Source organism: Uloborus diversus, chromosome 10 (assembly GCF_026930045.1).
Source record: "Uloborus diversus isolate 005 chromosome 10, Udiv.v.3.1, whole genome shotgun sequence".
In the NCBI taxonomy this organism is placed as follows: Eukaryota; Metazoa; Arthropoda; class Arachnida; order Araneae; family Uloboridae; genus Uloborus; species Uloborus diversus.
The window spans coordinates 109,546,519-109,560,303 of NC_072740.1; the positions used below are offsets into that span (position 1 = coordinate 109,546,519).

At 31.0% G+C, this 13,785-nt stretch overlaps 1 protein-coding gene across 1 annotated transcript in view; it reads left to right on the plus strand.

Annotated features, from left to right (window-relative positions):
• Positions 1 to 13,785, plus strand: part of LOC129231362 (cullin-1-like) — a 77,355-nt gene that overhangs the window by 34,803 nt on the left and 28,767 nt on the right. Inside the window, exons 11-13 of the mRNA XM_054865658.1 lie at positions 1,365 to 1,496; positions 7,681 to 7,801; positions 13,643 to 13,719. Of these exons, the coding sequence (XP_054721633.1) occupies positions 1,365 to 1,496; positions 7,681 to 7,801; positions 13,643 to 13,719 (330 nt within the window). The remainder of the gene's footprint in view (positions 1 to 1,364; positions 1,497 to 7,680; positions 7,802 to 13,642; positions 13,720 to 13,785) is intronic.

Genomic DNA, 13,785 nt, shown 5'->3' on the forward strand with positions numbered 1-13,785 from the left:
GTTTGCCCTAAATGTTGGAAAGGATTTTTTGCCTAATGGTATTACACATTTTAGTAGTTTTTCTCAGGAGGGGAAGGGGGGGGGGTTAGAAACGAGATCATATCTTTTTTCTACTTGCATTGCATTTTTTAATTTAATTATTATTATTTTTTTTTTTTGCTCTTATTTTCTTGATTGTCGAGTAATTGTTGCAGCTACATTTGTTATGTGTTTAGAACTTCTGATAAATACTGGAAGTTAATAAGATTGTTACTGAAAGCTTTAGTGTAAGAGTTGCACCTTTGCATTAATAAAAAATATGTTCTTGTTTTATGTATACTAACTGATTGTCACTTCTTTAATGCCGAATAAAAAACATGTGCAGCTATTTTGTCTAAAGTGCATTACTAATTGCGGAAAATCAAGCATTATTTTGAAGTGTTTGAAAGCTGAATTGAGTACATATTACCTTACAATTTAAGGAAATTTCAGTCTTGATACTTTTTAAAGCAGTTGCTGCAAATTTATGTAAGGTACTTTACCATAAATGCAAAATCTCCTGCTTTAGTGTTCAATCTGTGACCTCCAGCCATCAGTGCAATTTTTCCTGCTTTAAAAGAAATTAAAAAGTTCTCAAACTTTAGCCATCAAGATTTGTAGTTTTGCATTTATTGTAGTTGTGAAGTTTTAGAAAAATCTTACGATGTTAAAGCAAAAGGATCTGACTGTTGTTATGGCCGAAATTTGGATAGTATGTTTTTGAAAAGTACTGTGGCATCTACTCTAGCAACTTTGAACAAGCATTAACTCTTATATCAATATTTGTTTTAAAAAGGTTGTTGTTGGCTGCTATTTTATAACTTCTTTGAGGTGGTAATACTGTTTCTCATGACCATGTATATAAATGCTTTCTCTCTATAATTATAAAGGAAAAAATTTCTTTATTTTCATTGCATTTAAAGTTCCTCTATAATCAACAGCTAGACTGAAGAAAGATGTTTCAAGTTGTGAATAATTTAACAAAAAAAAAAAAAGCATATATCAGTGTTTTATTTTTCAAAGTTAATTTATGAAAGTTATTAATTTGAATATTCTATTATTTGTATCTTAAGAGTGAAAAAAATATCAGTTTTGTCCTAGCGTTCACCTGGTTCGATGGTACAAAAATTGCTCCTAGTTTTACTTTTTCTTTCTCTTGTTTTTCTGTTTTGCAAGGCTGGCAGGTCTGCTGTATTTCTGCATCATTTTAAAAGTTTGAAACTTAACTATACTAAGATATGGTGCAGACATAGTTCTGTTTTTTGACGTTTCTTTTTAATTTTTATGTTTAAAAATTTAGTTTTGGAATTAATATTTTCATTGAAATGAAATCATTTATGTTTCAGATGATAGTATTTAAATATATTGAAGACAAGGATGTTTTTCAAAAGTTTTATAGTAAAATGCTTGCAAAAAGATTAGTTCAGCATATGTCTGCAAGTGATGATGCAGAAGCTAGTATGATTTCTAAACTAAAAGTATGTATCCTAGTATCTTTATTTACTGTCTTCAAAACATGATTGTTCTGTAATGTTACTAAATGGAATTTTGTTTTGTAACTAGTATAGGTTTACTTCAACGTATCGTGTGTTTTATTGTCCAAGAAATGCTGCAGAATGGGGAGCTATATGTATTTTTTAAATGTGAACAATTAATCTTATAAATTTTGCTCTACAGTTATTTTTTCAGTACAATGCTTAAAATTGTCCTGAATGTTTTAAAATTCATATAAAAGATAAGTGTTCAGATGTGTTCTTAAACTCCTGAAATTTCTTAATTTTGAGAATTATGCTTTGGTTTTTAGTAGTTTTTTTTTTCCACTTTTAATACCATTAAAGGAAAGGAAAGGCTTAAATTTCCCTTAATGTATAAATTTTAGTATTTCTAAATCTGGAAAGCACACAATGTCATCAATGCCGAGTTTCCCCACTCTACTGATTTTGGTAGCAAATTACCACTTTTCAGACAAATCTCCAGTTTTCCTGCATTACTGTTTATTTCTTACAGTTTTAATTATTATCAGCATTTAAGCTATTTTTTAAAAAGTTAGCAATGTTGTAGGGTTCGTATGCTCTTGAAAAACATTGAAAATTACTTGAAAAAAAGTTCATATTTAAGTACTTGAGAATCTTGGAAGAGTTTGAAAGTTTTCTTTGGGCTTAAATTCTTTCGAATATTGGATTGTGTTTAAATTTTTTAAAAAATATTTTGTCAGTGAAATCTTTTGAACATGTATTCCTCATGCAGCATTGTGAAAAATTGCTTCTCATGTTTGAGATTTTCATCCTTTTGCATCTAGTAAATATTTTGATGTTTTTGACAGTTGGAAATTATTTTGACATATGCTACCTTATATTAGCTTATCTAATATTAAGTTTCTGTAAATAATAACGGAATTTATTTTTCGAAACCATGGCAACATTGAACTTACTCTTTGTAGAATTTTTTTCCCTCATGTTTGAGATTTCATTTTATACAAAATATTAAAATATATTGTTAATTTTCTGAAATGCAAAGTGCTATATCCAGCTACAAAACAAATTGATTTTTATTTTTCCAGGTTTAAAAAATTTGCACACTGCATCGCAAAGCATTGTTAACTAGAGCTACCAGTTTTTATTTTCATCACACTAATGAAAATCAAGACTGGTAATAAAAAAAAATATTTATTTGAGAAAAACGACATTACTTGAACCATAATAAGGCATAAAATGCAACCATTTAGTTGTATTAACTAAAACTCAGGCATCGCAGCGTTCCTATATTCCTATATTTTCCTATATTTCTGAAAAAGTTCCTATAATTTCTATATTTTCCTATATTTTCAGTTTCCGATTCCTTTTCTTTTTTTTTTACTTTTCCCCCGTGCAGCCGCCATTTTATCTTTCCTACTGTGCAGGGCTCCCAAATGGTTCGCTTTTCCCGCCAAAGTCCGTGTTTTATGGTAAAGTCCGCTTTAGACTTTTGACATTATGGTCTGATTAGTTCGCTTTTATATTCTTTTTACTTAAATATCAGATTTTAAAAGTTTTTCATTTCGTTAAAAGTTACTGTTCTCCCAAGCACGCCGCCCCAGCTCGTGTTAAACAAAGTTCGTACGCCCATGAAAAACCTTGAAAAGTTCTTGGGGGGGAAAAAAAAGGTCACACACACACATTTTCTAGCGTTTGAAAACCTTGAACAAGTATAAAAAGTTTCTTTATTGCTTGAATTTATTTATTGTTTGGATTGTGCTTGTAATTCTTTTAAAAATATTTCATTAGTGCAATTTTCTGAACATATATATTCGATGTGATTTATCGCGAAAAATTGCTTTCGTCTTTGAGGTTTCATTCCTTTTGCATCTTGTTAATATTTTGATTCTTTTTACAATCCAAAGTGATTTTGACATGTGCTTACCTTAGCTTAGCTTATTTTTCGTTTATTTCAATAATTAATGAAGGAAATATTTTGGAAACCATGGCAACATTGAACTTACTCGGCTCCGACGCGGAAAAATGCTTCTCGCTTTTGAAATTTCAATCCTTTTGCATCTTGTAAATATGTTGATGTTTTCCACAATTAAAAGTTATTTTAGTATATGCTACTTTAGTTAGCTTATTTTTCGTTTGATTTTAATAATTAACGAAGGAAATATTTTGGAAACCATAACAATAACATTGAGCTTATTCGGACTTCGCTGAAAATTGCATCTCGCGTTTGAAATTTCAATCCTTTTGCATCTTGTGAACATTTTGATGTTTTTGGCAATTTGAAGTTATTTTGACGTATGTTTCTATAGATTGGCTTATTTTTCGTTTAATTTCAATAGTTAACCAAGGAAATATTTTGGAAACCATAACAATAACATTGAGCTTATTCGGACTTCGCGGAAAATTGCATCTCGCGTTTGAAATTTCAATCCTTTTGCATCTTGTGAACATTTTGATGTTTTGACAATTGGAAGTTATTTTGACATATGTTTTTATAGATTAGCTTATTTTTCGTTTAATTTCAATAATTAATGAAGGAATTATTTTGGAAGCCATGCCAACATTGAACTTACTCGGATTTCGCGGAAAAATGCTTCTCGCGTTGGAAATTTCAATCCTTTTGCATCTTGTAAATATTTTGATGTTTTCCACAATTGGAAGTTATTTTGACATATGCTACCTTAGTTTAGCTTATTTTTCGTTTAATTTCAATAATTAACGAAGGAAATATTTTGAAAATCATAACAACATTGAGCTTATTCGGAATTCGCGGAAAATAGTTTCAATCCTTTTGCACCTTGTAAACATTTTGATGTTTTTGACAATTGGAAGTTATTTTGACATATGCTACTATAGATTAGCTTATTTTTCGTTTAATTTCAATAATTAACGAAGGAATTATTTTGGAAGCCATGGTAACATTGAACTTAATCGAATTTCGCGGAAAAATGCTTTTCGCGTTGGAAATTTCAATCCTTTTGCATCTTGTAAATATTTTGATGTTTTCCACAATTGGAAGTTATTTTGACATATGCTACCTTAGTTTAGCTTATTTTTCGTTTAATTTCAATAATTAACGAAGGAAATATTTTGAAAACAATAACAACATTGATCTTATTCGGACTTCGCGGAAAATAATTTCAATCCTTTTGCATCTTGTAAACATTTAGATGTTTTTGACAATTGGAAGTTATTTTGACATATACTACTTTAGATTAGCTTATTTTTCATTTAATTTCAATAATTAACGTAGGAATTATTTTGGAAACCATGGTAACATTGAACTTACTCGGACATTGCGGAAAATTGCTTTTAATGTTTGAAATTTCAATCTTTTTGAATCATGTAAATATTAAAATATTTTGCCCAATCGAATGTTATTTTCCCATATTCCAACTTAGATTAGCATGTTTTAGGTTTAATTTAGTAGAAAATAAATAAATTTATTTTATGGGAAGCATGCCAACATTGAACTTGGTTCGTGAAAATTTGCTTCTCTGAGCTTTCAATCGTTTTGCATCTTATAAATATTTTTATATTTATGGCAATTAGAAGTTATTTTGACATGCTACGTCAGATTAACTCGATTAAATTTTTACTTAAATAACTAAAAAATTAATATTTTTTGTGTTGTTTAATTCAAGCTTATTTAGTTTTCCAAACATAATTTTGATTATCATTAGCTTATTTTCGGTTATTACTGTTTTTTGTGTGGGAGAGGGAAGGGTATTAAATTTAAACAATTGAGCACATAACATTTTAAAGTAGCGTCTGTATATGAAACAAAGTTGAATTATGTAATTATATGAAGTTGAATTTGTACATCATTTCAATTCATTGTCATGATGCCTGCTGCTGTTGTTGTCGTGTGCCAAGTAGGCTGGCAATTTGAGGTGCACTGCTTCACTTTTCCAACTGTAGAGTAATTTGGTGTGAAGTCCGACTTCTACAGTACACACATGCCATAAGGACCCGTTTATAGGGGACAAGGACAGGAGAGAGAAAGTATGTCCATGCCCGAGCCGGGATTCGAACCCGGACCTTCCTATCGCAGTCAGACTTCTCTGACCACTAGACAAGGCAGGCGGCATGATGCCTGCTAAAGGGGGGAATTTGTTTCCCCCCCCCATAAAAGTTCAAAGCACTCATGGCCCTGCAATCATGGATTATTTTTTTTTAATGTAAGCTTTATGATTCTTGAAAATATACTTTGAATATGAAAATTGCAAAACTATGCCTCATGTGATCTGCTTCTCTTTGTGATTGAGAATTTCAGACATTTTTAGGGAAACTTTCAATACAGTAGATCTGTTTGGTGTGTGATGGATTCATATCGGTGTAGAAGGGATATAAATGCTATTAAAGAAGCATTACAATACAGAAAAACACAAAAATAATTTTAAACTATAGAAAGATGAAGCACAGCTTCATCTATCCTTCAGTGAGACTACCAGCATCCCTGATTCAATTCAAAATGTATCATTACGCCCATTTAGTTCTATGGAGGCTGCCTTAAGTGCTGCGCTAAGTGCCTCCCCCCCCCCTCCCATCCAAATGTTTGTGTAAATAATATTATTCAATGGATAAAAAGATCAGTTGTGCAGAAGGTGATAAAGGAATTGTATCATTAAAAATCAGTATTATGGTTAATTAACAAATTATTTTCAGGGATTTAGCAGCAGGCAGCTAATTTGCCTTTTGATGCTTCTTTGTGTTTAAATGAATGGTCTTCTCAAGATCCTCTTTTTAATCCTAACTGGTCCTCTTTAGTCCTCTTTTTGATTGAAATTAGTCCTCTTTTACCCTTTTCTAAAACTAAAATGTGTTGGGAGCCCTGCATTAGTTTCTAGAAAAGTGAAATTTTATCTGCACAATTGCATTCGATCCTCATTGATTTGGAGGCTTTGGTATGAACTTAAAGAAACGGTTTTGATTACTAAAATGCAGTTTCCTAACGACTTCTCATTTATTTATTTTGAAGTAATTTAAAAACCTATTTTAACTTAAATTTTCCAAAATGCATGTTTTTGTAAACAAGTGCAAGGTTCTATTTATTAATTTTTTTTATGAAAGTAGTAAAAACTAACCCCCCCCCCCCCTCACTTTTTGTACTTTAAAACTTTGGGACAGTGGTGGCCACCAAGTTTTTTAGGTCTGGATTATTTTGCTTTAATGACCAAATATTTCTAAATCAAATATATATTTTACTGGGTGTCCTTCAAAGTCATGGGAAATCGTGGATTTCAACTATGATCGAATTTGGTACTGAAAAGTTAGGATTTTCGGGGGGGGGGGGAATGGTCAAAAAGTATATCAGAGATTTTTCTGAAAAAAAAACACAGTATACATTTAAATTTTTAATTTGCATACATTTAAATTTTTACCTGAACACTTTTTTCTAGAAAAGAAAAGGAAATTCACAATAATTTATTTTTCACAAAAATAAAGAAAATTCACAAAAAATATTTTGCTTTTTCGCATAACGGGGACTTAAAAAATGAAACCTGGATTGACCCCTGATATTACTGTGACATGTGACTTTGATTTCAGCATAGCACATGTTTCAACAACTTATAAAACTTTAAGTTTGGCTTTTACTGCATTGTCAAGTGATAACATAAATTAGAACAGAACTTCACGAATTTCATTCTACTGTACAGCTTGCCCATCGCAGTATCGGATCATGCAAAATCTTTCATTAAAAATTAGATTAGTGACACAACTATTTTAAGAAAGATTTGTGTTCATCTACAAAAAGTTTGGTCTATTTTTTTTTTATTTTTATAGAAGTATGCCTTAATATGTTTAGTACAAATTACAGTTTTACGCTCTTTTACTGTTTGTAAAATTGATTTTGTGTGTATTTTTAAACTTATTTATGCGTATGTATTGCACTTATGTCAGGTAGTGTAATTACATGTTTTTAATCGAATAGTAGTATTGCATTTTGAAAAAAAAGTCATACTGGCGAGCTTTGTTATCGAAATTCCTGTATATCCTTTTTTTTTTCAAAATATTCCTATATTATTTCGAAAAATTCCTATATTGTTTGCAGAAAATTCCTATATTTTCCATCGAATTCCTATATTTTTTCAGAAAATTCCTATATTTTTGTTGGCAAATGTCACTTCTATCCCTGAAAACTTTCTCTTCTTTTGAATAATCATTTCTTTGTGTGTTTCTATTACAGCAAGCTTGTGGTTTTGAATATACATCAAAGCTGCAACGTATGTTCCAAGATATAGGTGTCAGCAAAGATCTGAATGAACAATTTCGAAAACACCTTTTTAACTCCTATGAACTGCTGGACTGTAAGTTTGTACAGAGAATAATTTCTTTGTAATATATGTGCTGTCTTTTCTTATGATATTTTGAACACTCAGCAGTTAATATATGCAAATCATGTTTATGCTTTGAAGAGTGAAAAGTATCTTGTGCTTCTTCCACATAACCAAAGATGCATTATTCTTTTTGTCAAGATGTCTTATTTTCTAGTTCTATTCTTTTCTTTTGCATTTTTGTTAACTAATACCATGATACAAATTACTTTGAATTTTAAATAAAAATTAAATAGCATTTACTATTACTTATTGGTTGATTGCTCAAGTTTATGCTTCTTCAATTGATAATCTTGATACAAATAAAATTTAAAAAGATAACTTTATTCATCAAGAATATAGTATCAATTATTCTGTATGACAGATTCCCATCTACAAGTGTTGTCAATTCAGTTTTTGGAGAATGATTTTAGCTTTCCTTAAAGAAGGTCTTGAGATGCTTTTGTAAAACTTTCTCTGATTTAAAATTTTTGTATATTAAAAAACTATTCTGCAAAGACCAAAATAAGTGATAATATGATGGCACAAGATTGAGAAAATATGGTAAGTGTTGATGAATTTCTCTTTTCAACTCTTGCTATTTTTCTGGAGATGCAATGCTCAGGACATGTATTCATGTTTCCTTAAATGCCAAAGCATGGTTGAATTATCAGCGTTCAGTAAAATTATCATTCCAACATCTACCAAATCATTGTATTATTTCCCAATCTATATAACAGCCACAATATTTTTTAAGTACAGTCGAGATCCTGCTACAACGCGATCTCCCTATAATGCAAGTTTTTCAGGAACAACGAATTTTAGAGCTAAAGCTAATTTTTGCTCTCAACACTAAAATATTTGGAAAGGAATCATGATGCTAAGTTTCGGCTTCGTTATTAACTTCTAAATTTTAATTCGTAAATGTACTATCTTCCTTTCGGCATCACTGACTGCGCAAGTTCTCACATACCGCACTATAAACATAGCATTGTTAGTTTGTATATATCATCACTCATTTTTCATTTATTTATTCTAAATATGAAAGGTGATGAAATATTGTGGCACCTAGGCACGCTGTTTTATCTAAAGTTGGAAGATGGAAACAAAAAGCGAAAGTTTGCGACAATTTAAGAAAAGATAAAGATTCTTATTACACTTGTGAACAACTAGAAAGTGGGCCAAAGATAGCATGACAATTAGGTATGGGGGTTAATCCTTCATACGTATAATTAAAAGTCAAGTGAAGGATATCCGTCAGTCCAGGGGATACCAGAGGGTTGTTACCATAGATGTAAATGTTGTAAGAGTAAAGGCGAAGCTACTGTATTTAAAAATATATTAGAATGACAATCAGATTGCACAGGATAAATCATCTTCAATTTTTAAGTTATAATATAGGTAACTTATTGTACCTACTGTATAGTACTCTTACAGTGCAGTGCTTTATTATTGCTACATACTGTAGGTACCATACTGTTTTATTTTTACGTCTCTCTCTCTCCCATTGATCATTGATTTTGTGCATTGTAACAGTATTTTATGTTGAAAAATGCGAGAAAAATTCAGTACTTAATGTAAGAAACGGTAACATATTGTTAAAAAATGATCAAAAACAGTTTAAAAGGTATTTAAATGTCTGAAATGATTGGGTATGTTAATAAAAAAATCATATACACAACACTTTTCCACAACGCGAAATTTCGACTTACGTGAGGAGTCTTGGAACGCATCCCTCGCCCAAGTCGGGATCCGACTGTATTGCCAACTCTCACCACTTTCGGAAATTTATAAAGCTTCACAAAAGTAAAATGCTTTACTGTCATTGTTAAGTTTGTCAATCTCTCTGAGTTAATAAGTGCTTACCTTTCAAAATGTACAATTTCGATCCATTTAATTTGTGCACTAGGCTTAATAGCATTAGGTGGACAAAATTAAATGAAATGTTAAATTTCAGTGCAGGAAGAAAAATGTGAGGTTAGGAGATTTCACGATAAATGTTTTCGTAAGTTGATAAAAATGGATACTTGGAACAAATGTTAGGAAATTAATTTATTCATTAGATTAAAATTCTGCAATAATTTTGAATTAGAAGACCTTACTGTATAAATATTTAGTAAGTATATCAGTAAAATATGTATACATATTGTATACATATTTTACTAATTTTAGTTATTACTGTTCAATAGCAACGTATTACATGTTTTTAGAAAACATATCCTTCAACGATTGTTGTTCTAGAAGTTCACAATTTTACTATATGAACTTTAGAAAAAATTTTATCAACGGAATGGCTTAACATGCGCAACAAGTTGATTTTCCTACATGATTGTTGAACACGAAGCGCATCACTGTTTATTCTTGTTGTCCAAGTGGGTGTAATATGTTAGAAATTTGTTAGTTGAACATAATTTTCCCTGGACTCAATAGTTCCTTGTAACTTGGATGACTAATATCAAATTTGATAGTGGAAGGAACTCTTTTCAACAAAGTTCTACTGTTTTAAAGGTGCCCTGATGCTCGTATACACAGGGATGAAAATCTTCCGCAGATCCGCAATTTTTCGCTTTTTGTATTTTTTTCATTTCCCAGCCGCCGAGCATTTTTCAAGCGATCAATCGCGATCACGTTCTTCCTGTCAGGGATTTTTGCTGTCTCACGTGTTCTTTCTAAGGTAAAAAGAAGAAAGGAACTTCGTTTCGGGAGTGGGGAAGGAAAAAGGCTCGAGAATGACGTAGAAAGCGTCAGTATTTATGCATTTCGAAATCTGATTGCATCCGTTTCCATAACACTGGCTCATTTTTGTCTAATATGCCATCCTATCACTTAAACCTTTATAACTTTTTGTAGATTATTATTTTCAACCCTTCTTGTATGTATCTTATATTTTGCTGAAGACTTGTACGCTCATTGTTTTGCTATGCCCATTTCACAGGCACTTTCAAGCGATTGCACAAATATTCCTTCTACTCCCTTCTGCCTCAACCTCCCCATCAGGATTCTTGCTGAGGCATACGTTCTTTCTTGAGTAGAAAGAAGTAAGGAACTTTTTGCTGTTGAAAAGAGTGAAATAGGAGTGGAGGGGGAAATGCTGGAGAGTGACGATGGATGCAATCGTTAGATGTAGCTTTTGAAATTTGATTGCATCCGCTTCTGTAACACTCTCATTTTTATCTGTTCTGCCATTCTACTGCTTAGACATTAATACCTTTTTGTAGAAGCCCTTCTTATACTTTTTTTTTTTATGAAGACTTCCACGCCCATTCAAAAATGTTTATCGGAGTTAATTTAAGCCAACATGATTCTACTGCTGATGAGTGCTGGTTCCATTTATTAATTTTTTGTTCTCCCTTCAATTATTTGTGCTAACGTAACATTTTATTTAAACCTTAAAATCTTTCATAAGCTATATATATATGTAAGAACCGCCGCTTGGTTCTTATTACGTATCTTGATTTTCGCAAGTTGCAGTGTTGTGGCATGATTATCTACCACGTAGGAAGAGGACAGAGCTACATTCACAACTTCTTTATTTTTACATAGAATATACCAGCAGGAACTTTTCTTAACTAACCAACTTGTTTAGTTGTGCCACGATTTTTATATAGGGAATATCATTAAAAGATTACAGATAATTATCCCTTGATCATGTGATCTCAGGTGACCTATATAGGAGGAGCAGATTGCAGTAATGAAATATTATTGGACTTTGCACCGCAGACAGAGGCTGGCTTAAGTCTGGAGGGAAAAAAGGTGTCTGGTAGGTACTTTAAGGGGAATCTCATCTGAGCCTAGAACATAGCCATATATGGTATGAGAAGCATTTAAGTGTGTAATAAATAATGTCTGTGACTCATACGAGCTGACATTTAAGTGAACAGAACTTAATACGGAAAGGGCCTAGCAAAGGATTTTTCGTATTACATATATATATATATATATATATATATATATATATATATATACAGTAAAATCCCTCTAATACGGACACTATCGGGACAATTTTTTTCGTCCGCAGTAGAGAGGTGTCCGCAGAACAGGGGTTTAATAATGTTATTTGCATTGGAACTGGGGAATTAAAAATTGTCCGCATAAGAGAGGTGTCCGCCTTTGAGGGGTGTCCGTTAGGAGGGGTTTCACTGTATATATATATATATATATATATATATATATATATATATATATATAATGGATAAATGACAAGGGGTAGTTCGCAAACTGGCTACACTTTCCTGTTATCGTTGCAGAAAGATTCATGATAAGAACGTATTATTTGCGAACGATGCCTCACAAATTGTAGTCTGGCCAAGAATTATTAAAATTGGGCTCATTAGATCGCGGATAACTTTTTACATTTTAAAGATATCAAGGTGGGATTTGTTTATGAGTTGTAGGTTATATCTGGGCTTCTGATTATGAAAGTTATAAATTGCTATCTTTTGCACATGCACAGTGAAAAATTAATTGCTTTAAATGTTCATATTTCATTAAATTTTAAATATTTTAACTTTAAATTTTATTGTTATTTTTCTCTAACAATGCTGTCAAATATTCTGAAAGTGTAGTAACATTTGACAGAAAACTCTGCTTGATATAAGCCAAAAACCTTAAAAAAAAATTTGCATTTTCGAAAGAAATGCTTATATCTCCGTTGGTATAAGAGATACTTCACGAAAATATAAAAATAAATTCTAGATAGGTTTTTAACGTATTTCTGAAATTTATAGCTTATTCTTAGCTATTTATAATGAAAAATGATCAAAAGCCTTTTTTGTATCTTTAATTTGTTGCTCGACCCCTAAATGAATAGTAGACTTGATTTTTGTTGCAAAATAGCAGCTGGAGTGTATTTTTTATGTGAAAAAAGTTAGAGCAATTGATCTTTTATTTCTCGTGAAATCCGTAAAAATGTGAATTATATATATATATATATATATATATATATATATATATATAAACTATTTTGAATACAAACACCGGATGAGTTAAACTTTTTGTAGTATATTGGCTCATGTTTATCTGTTTTTCATACACACATAAAATAGAGGTGTGATAGTATTTTGGGTGTACCAAGGAATACTTGATTTTCACATCATCCTTCAGGATTTTAAAACCAAAGTTCACCTTTCATTTTAGTGGCAAAAAACGTAAATTAAATGGAAGTGAATAAAAATATTCCAAACAACTATAAAACCTTCTCTTTGTAGCAATCTTTAACCGCCAACTTCTGCTCATTAAGCATAAAAATTACGTATCTTGGCAATTTTAGTGCATTGAGTAAATCTTCTGTTTCTGGTTTATCCTTTTAATGATTTCCTGAACTGCACTGGCCTACTATGCTAAAAAATTTCAACTCCTTGCTGCATTTGAAATATGAGCATATTGTTTTACATGAAATGAACTGCTGTGAGTTGCTTTTTATCCCTTTTTGTTTCATGTTTACTTTTAGCTTTTCCATTCATTAGACAATATCTTTGCAATTTGAATAGCAAATTTTTCCAACAGTGTAAAAAGTCGTAGTTTGCATGAGATTAGTGTTCTACTGTAAATACTATTGTGAAACAACTATTTTTTTTTTGTTTCTTTTTTTTTTAAATTTAGTATCTAGCTATATGTAGTAGTTGATATTCAATATAACTTTTTACTTTGAACAGAGTTAGTGTGTTATTCATCCATAAATACTTTTTTCAAACTGTGCGCAAATTACTTCTAAACTTTTGAAATATATATCTTCCTGGTTTTCACTTGAGGAAGTTTGTTGGTATGGGTAATCTTTACTGTATCAGTGTGACTAATATTTGTGGTGCATTTGTTTTAACAATTGTTGTTTTACAGTGGATTTTAGTATACAAGTCCTTAGTTCTGGATCATGGCCTTTTCAACAGTCATTTACTTTTGCTTTGCCTCAGGAGGTAATTTTGTTTCATGTAATATAGATTAGTAAATTCTACTTTGAATTATGTTTACCTTTTATTCAA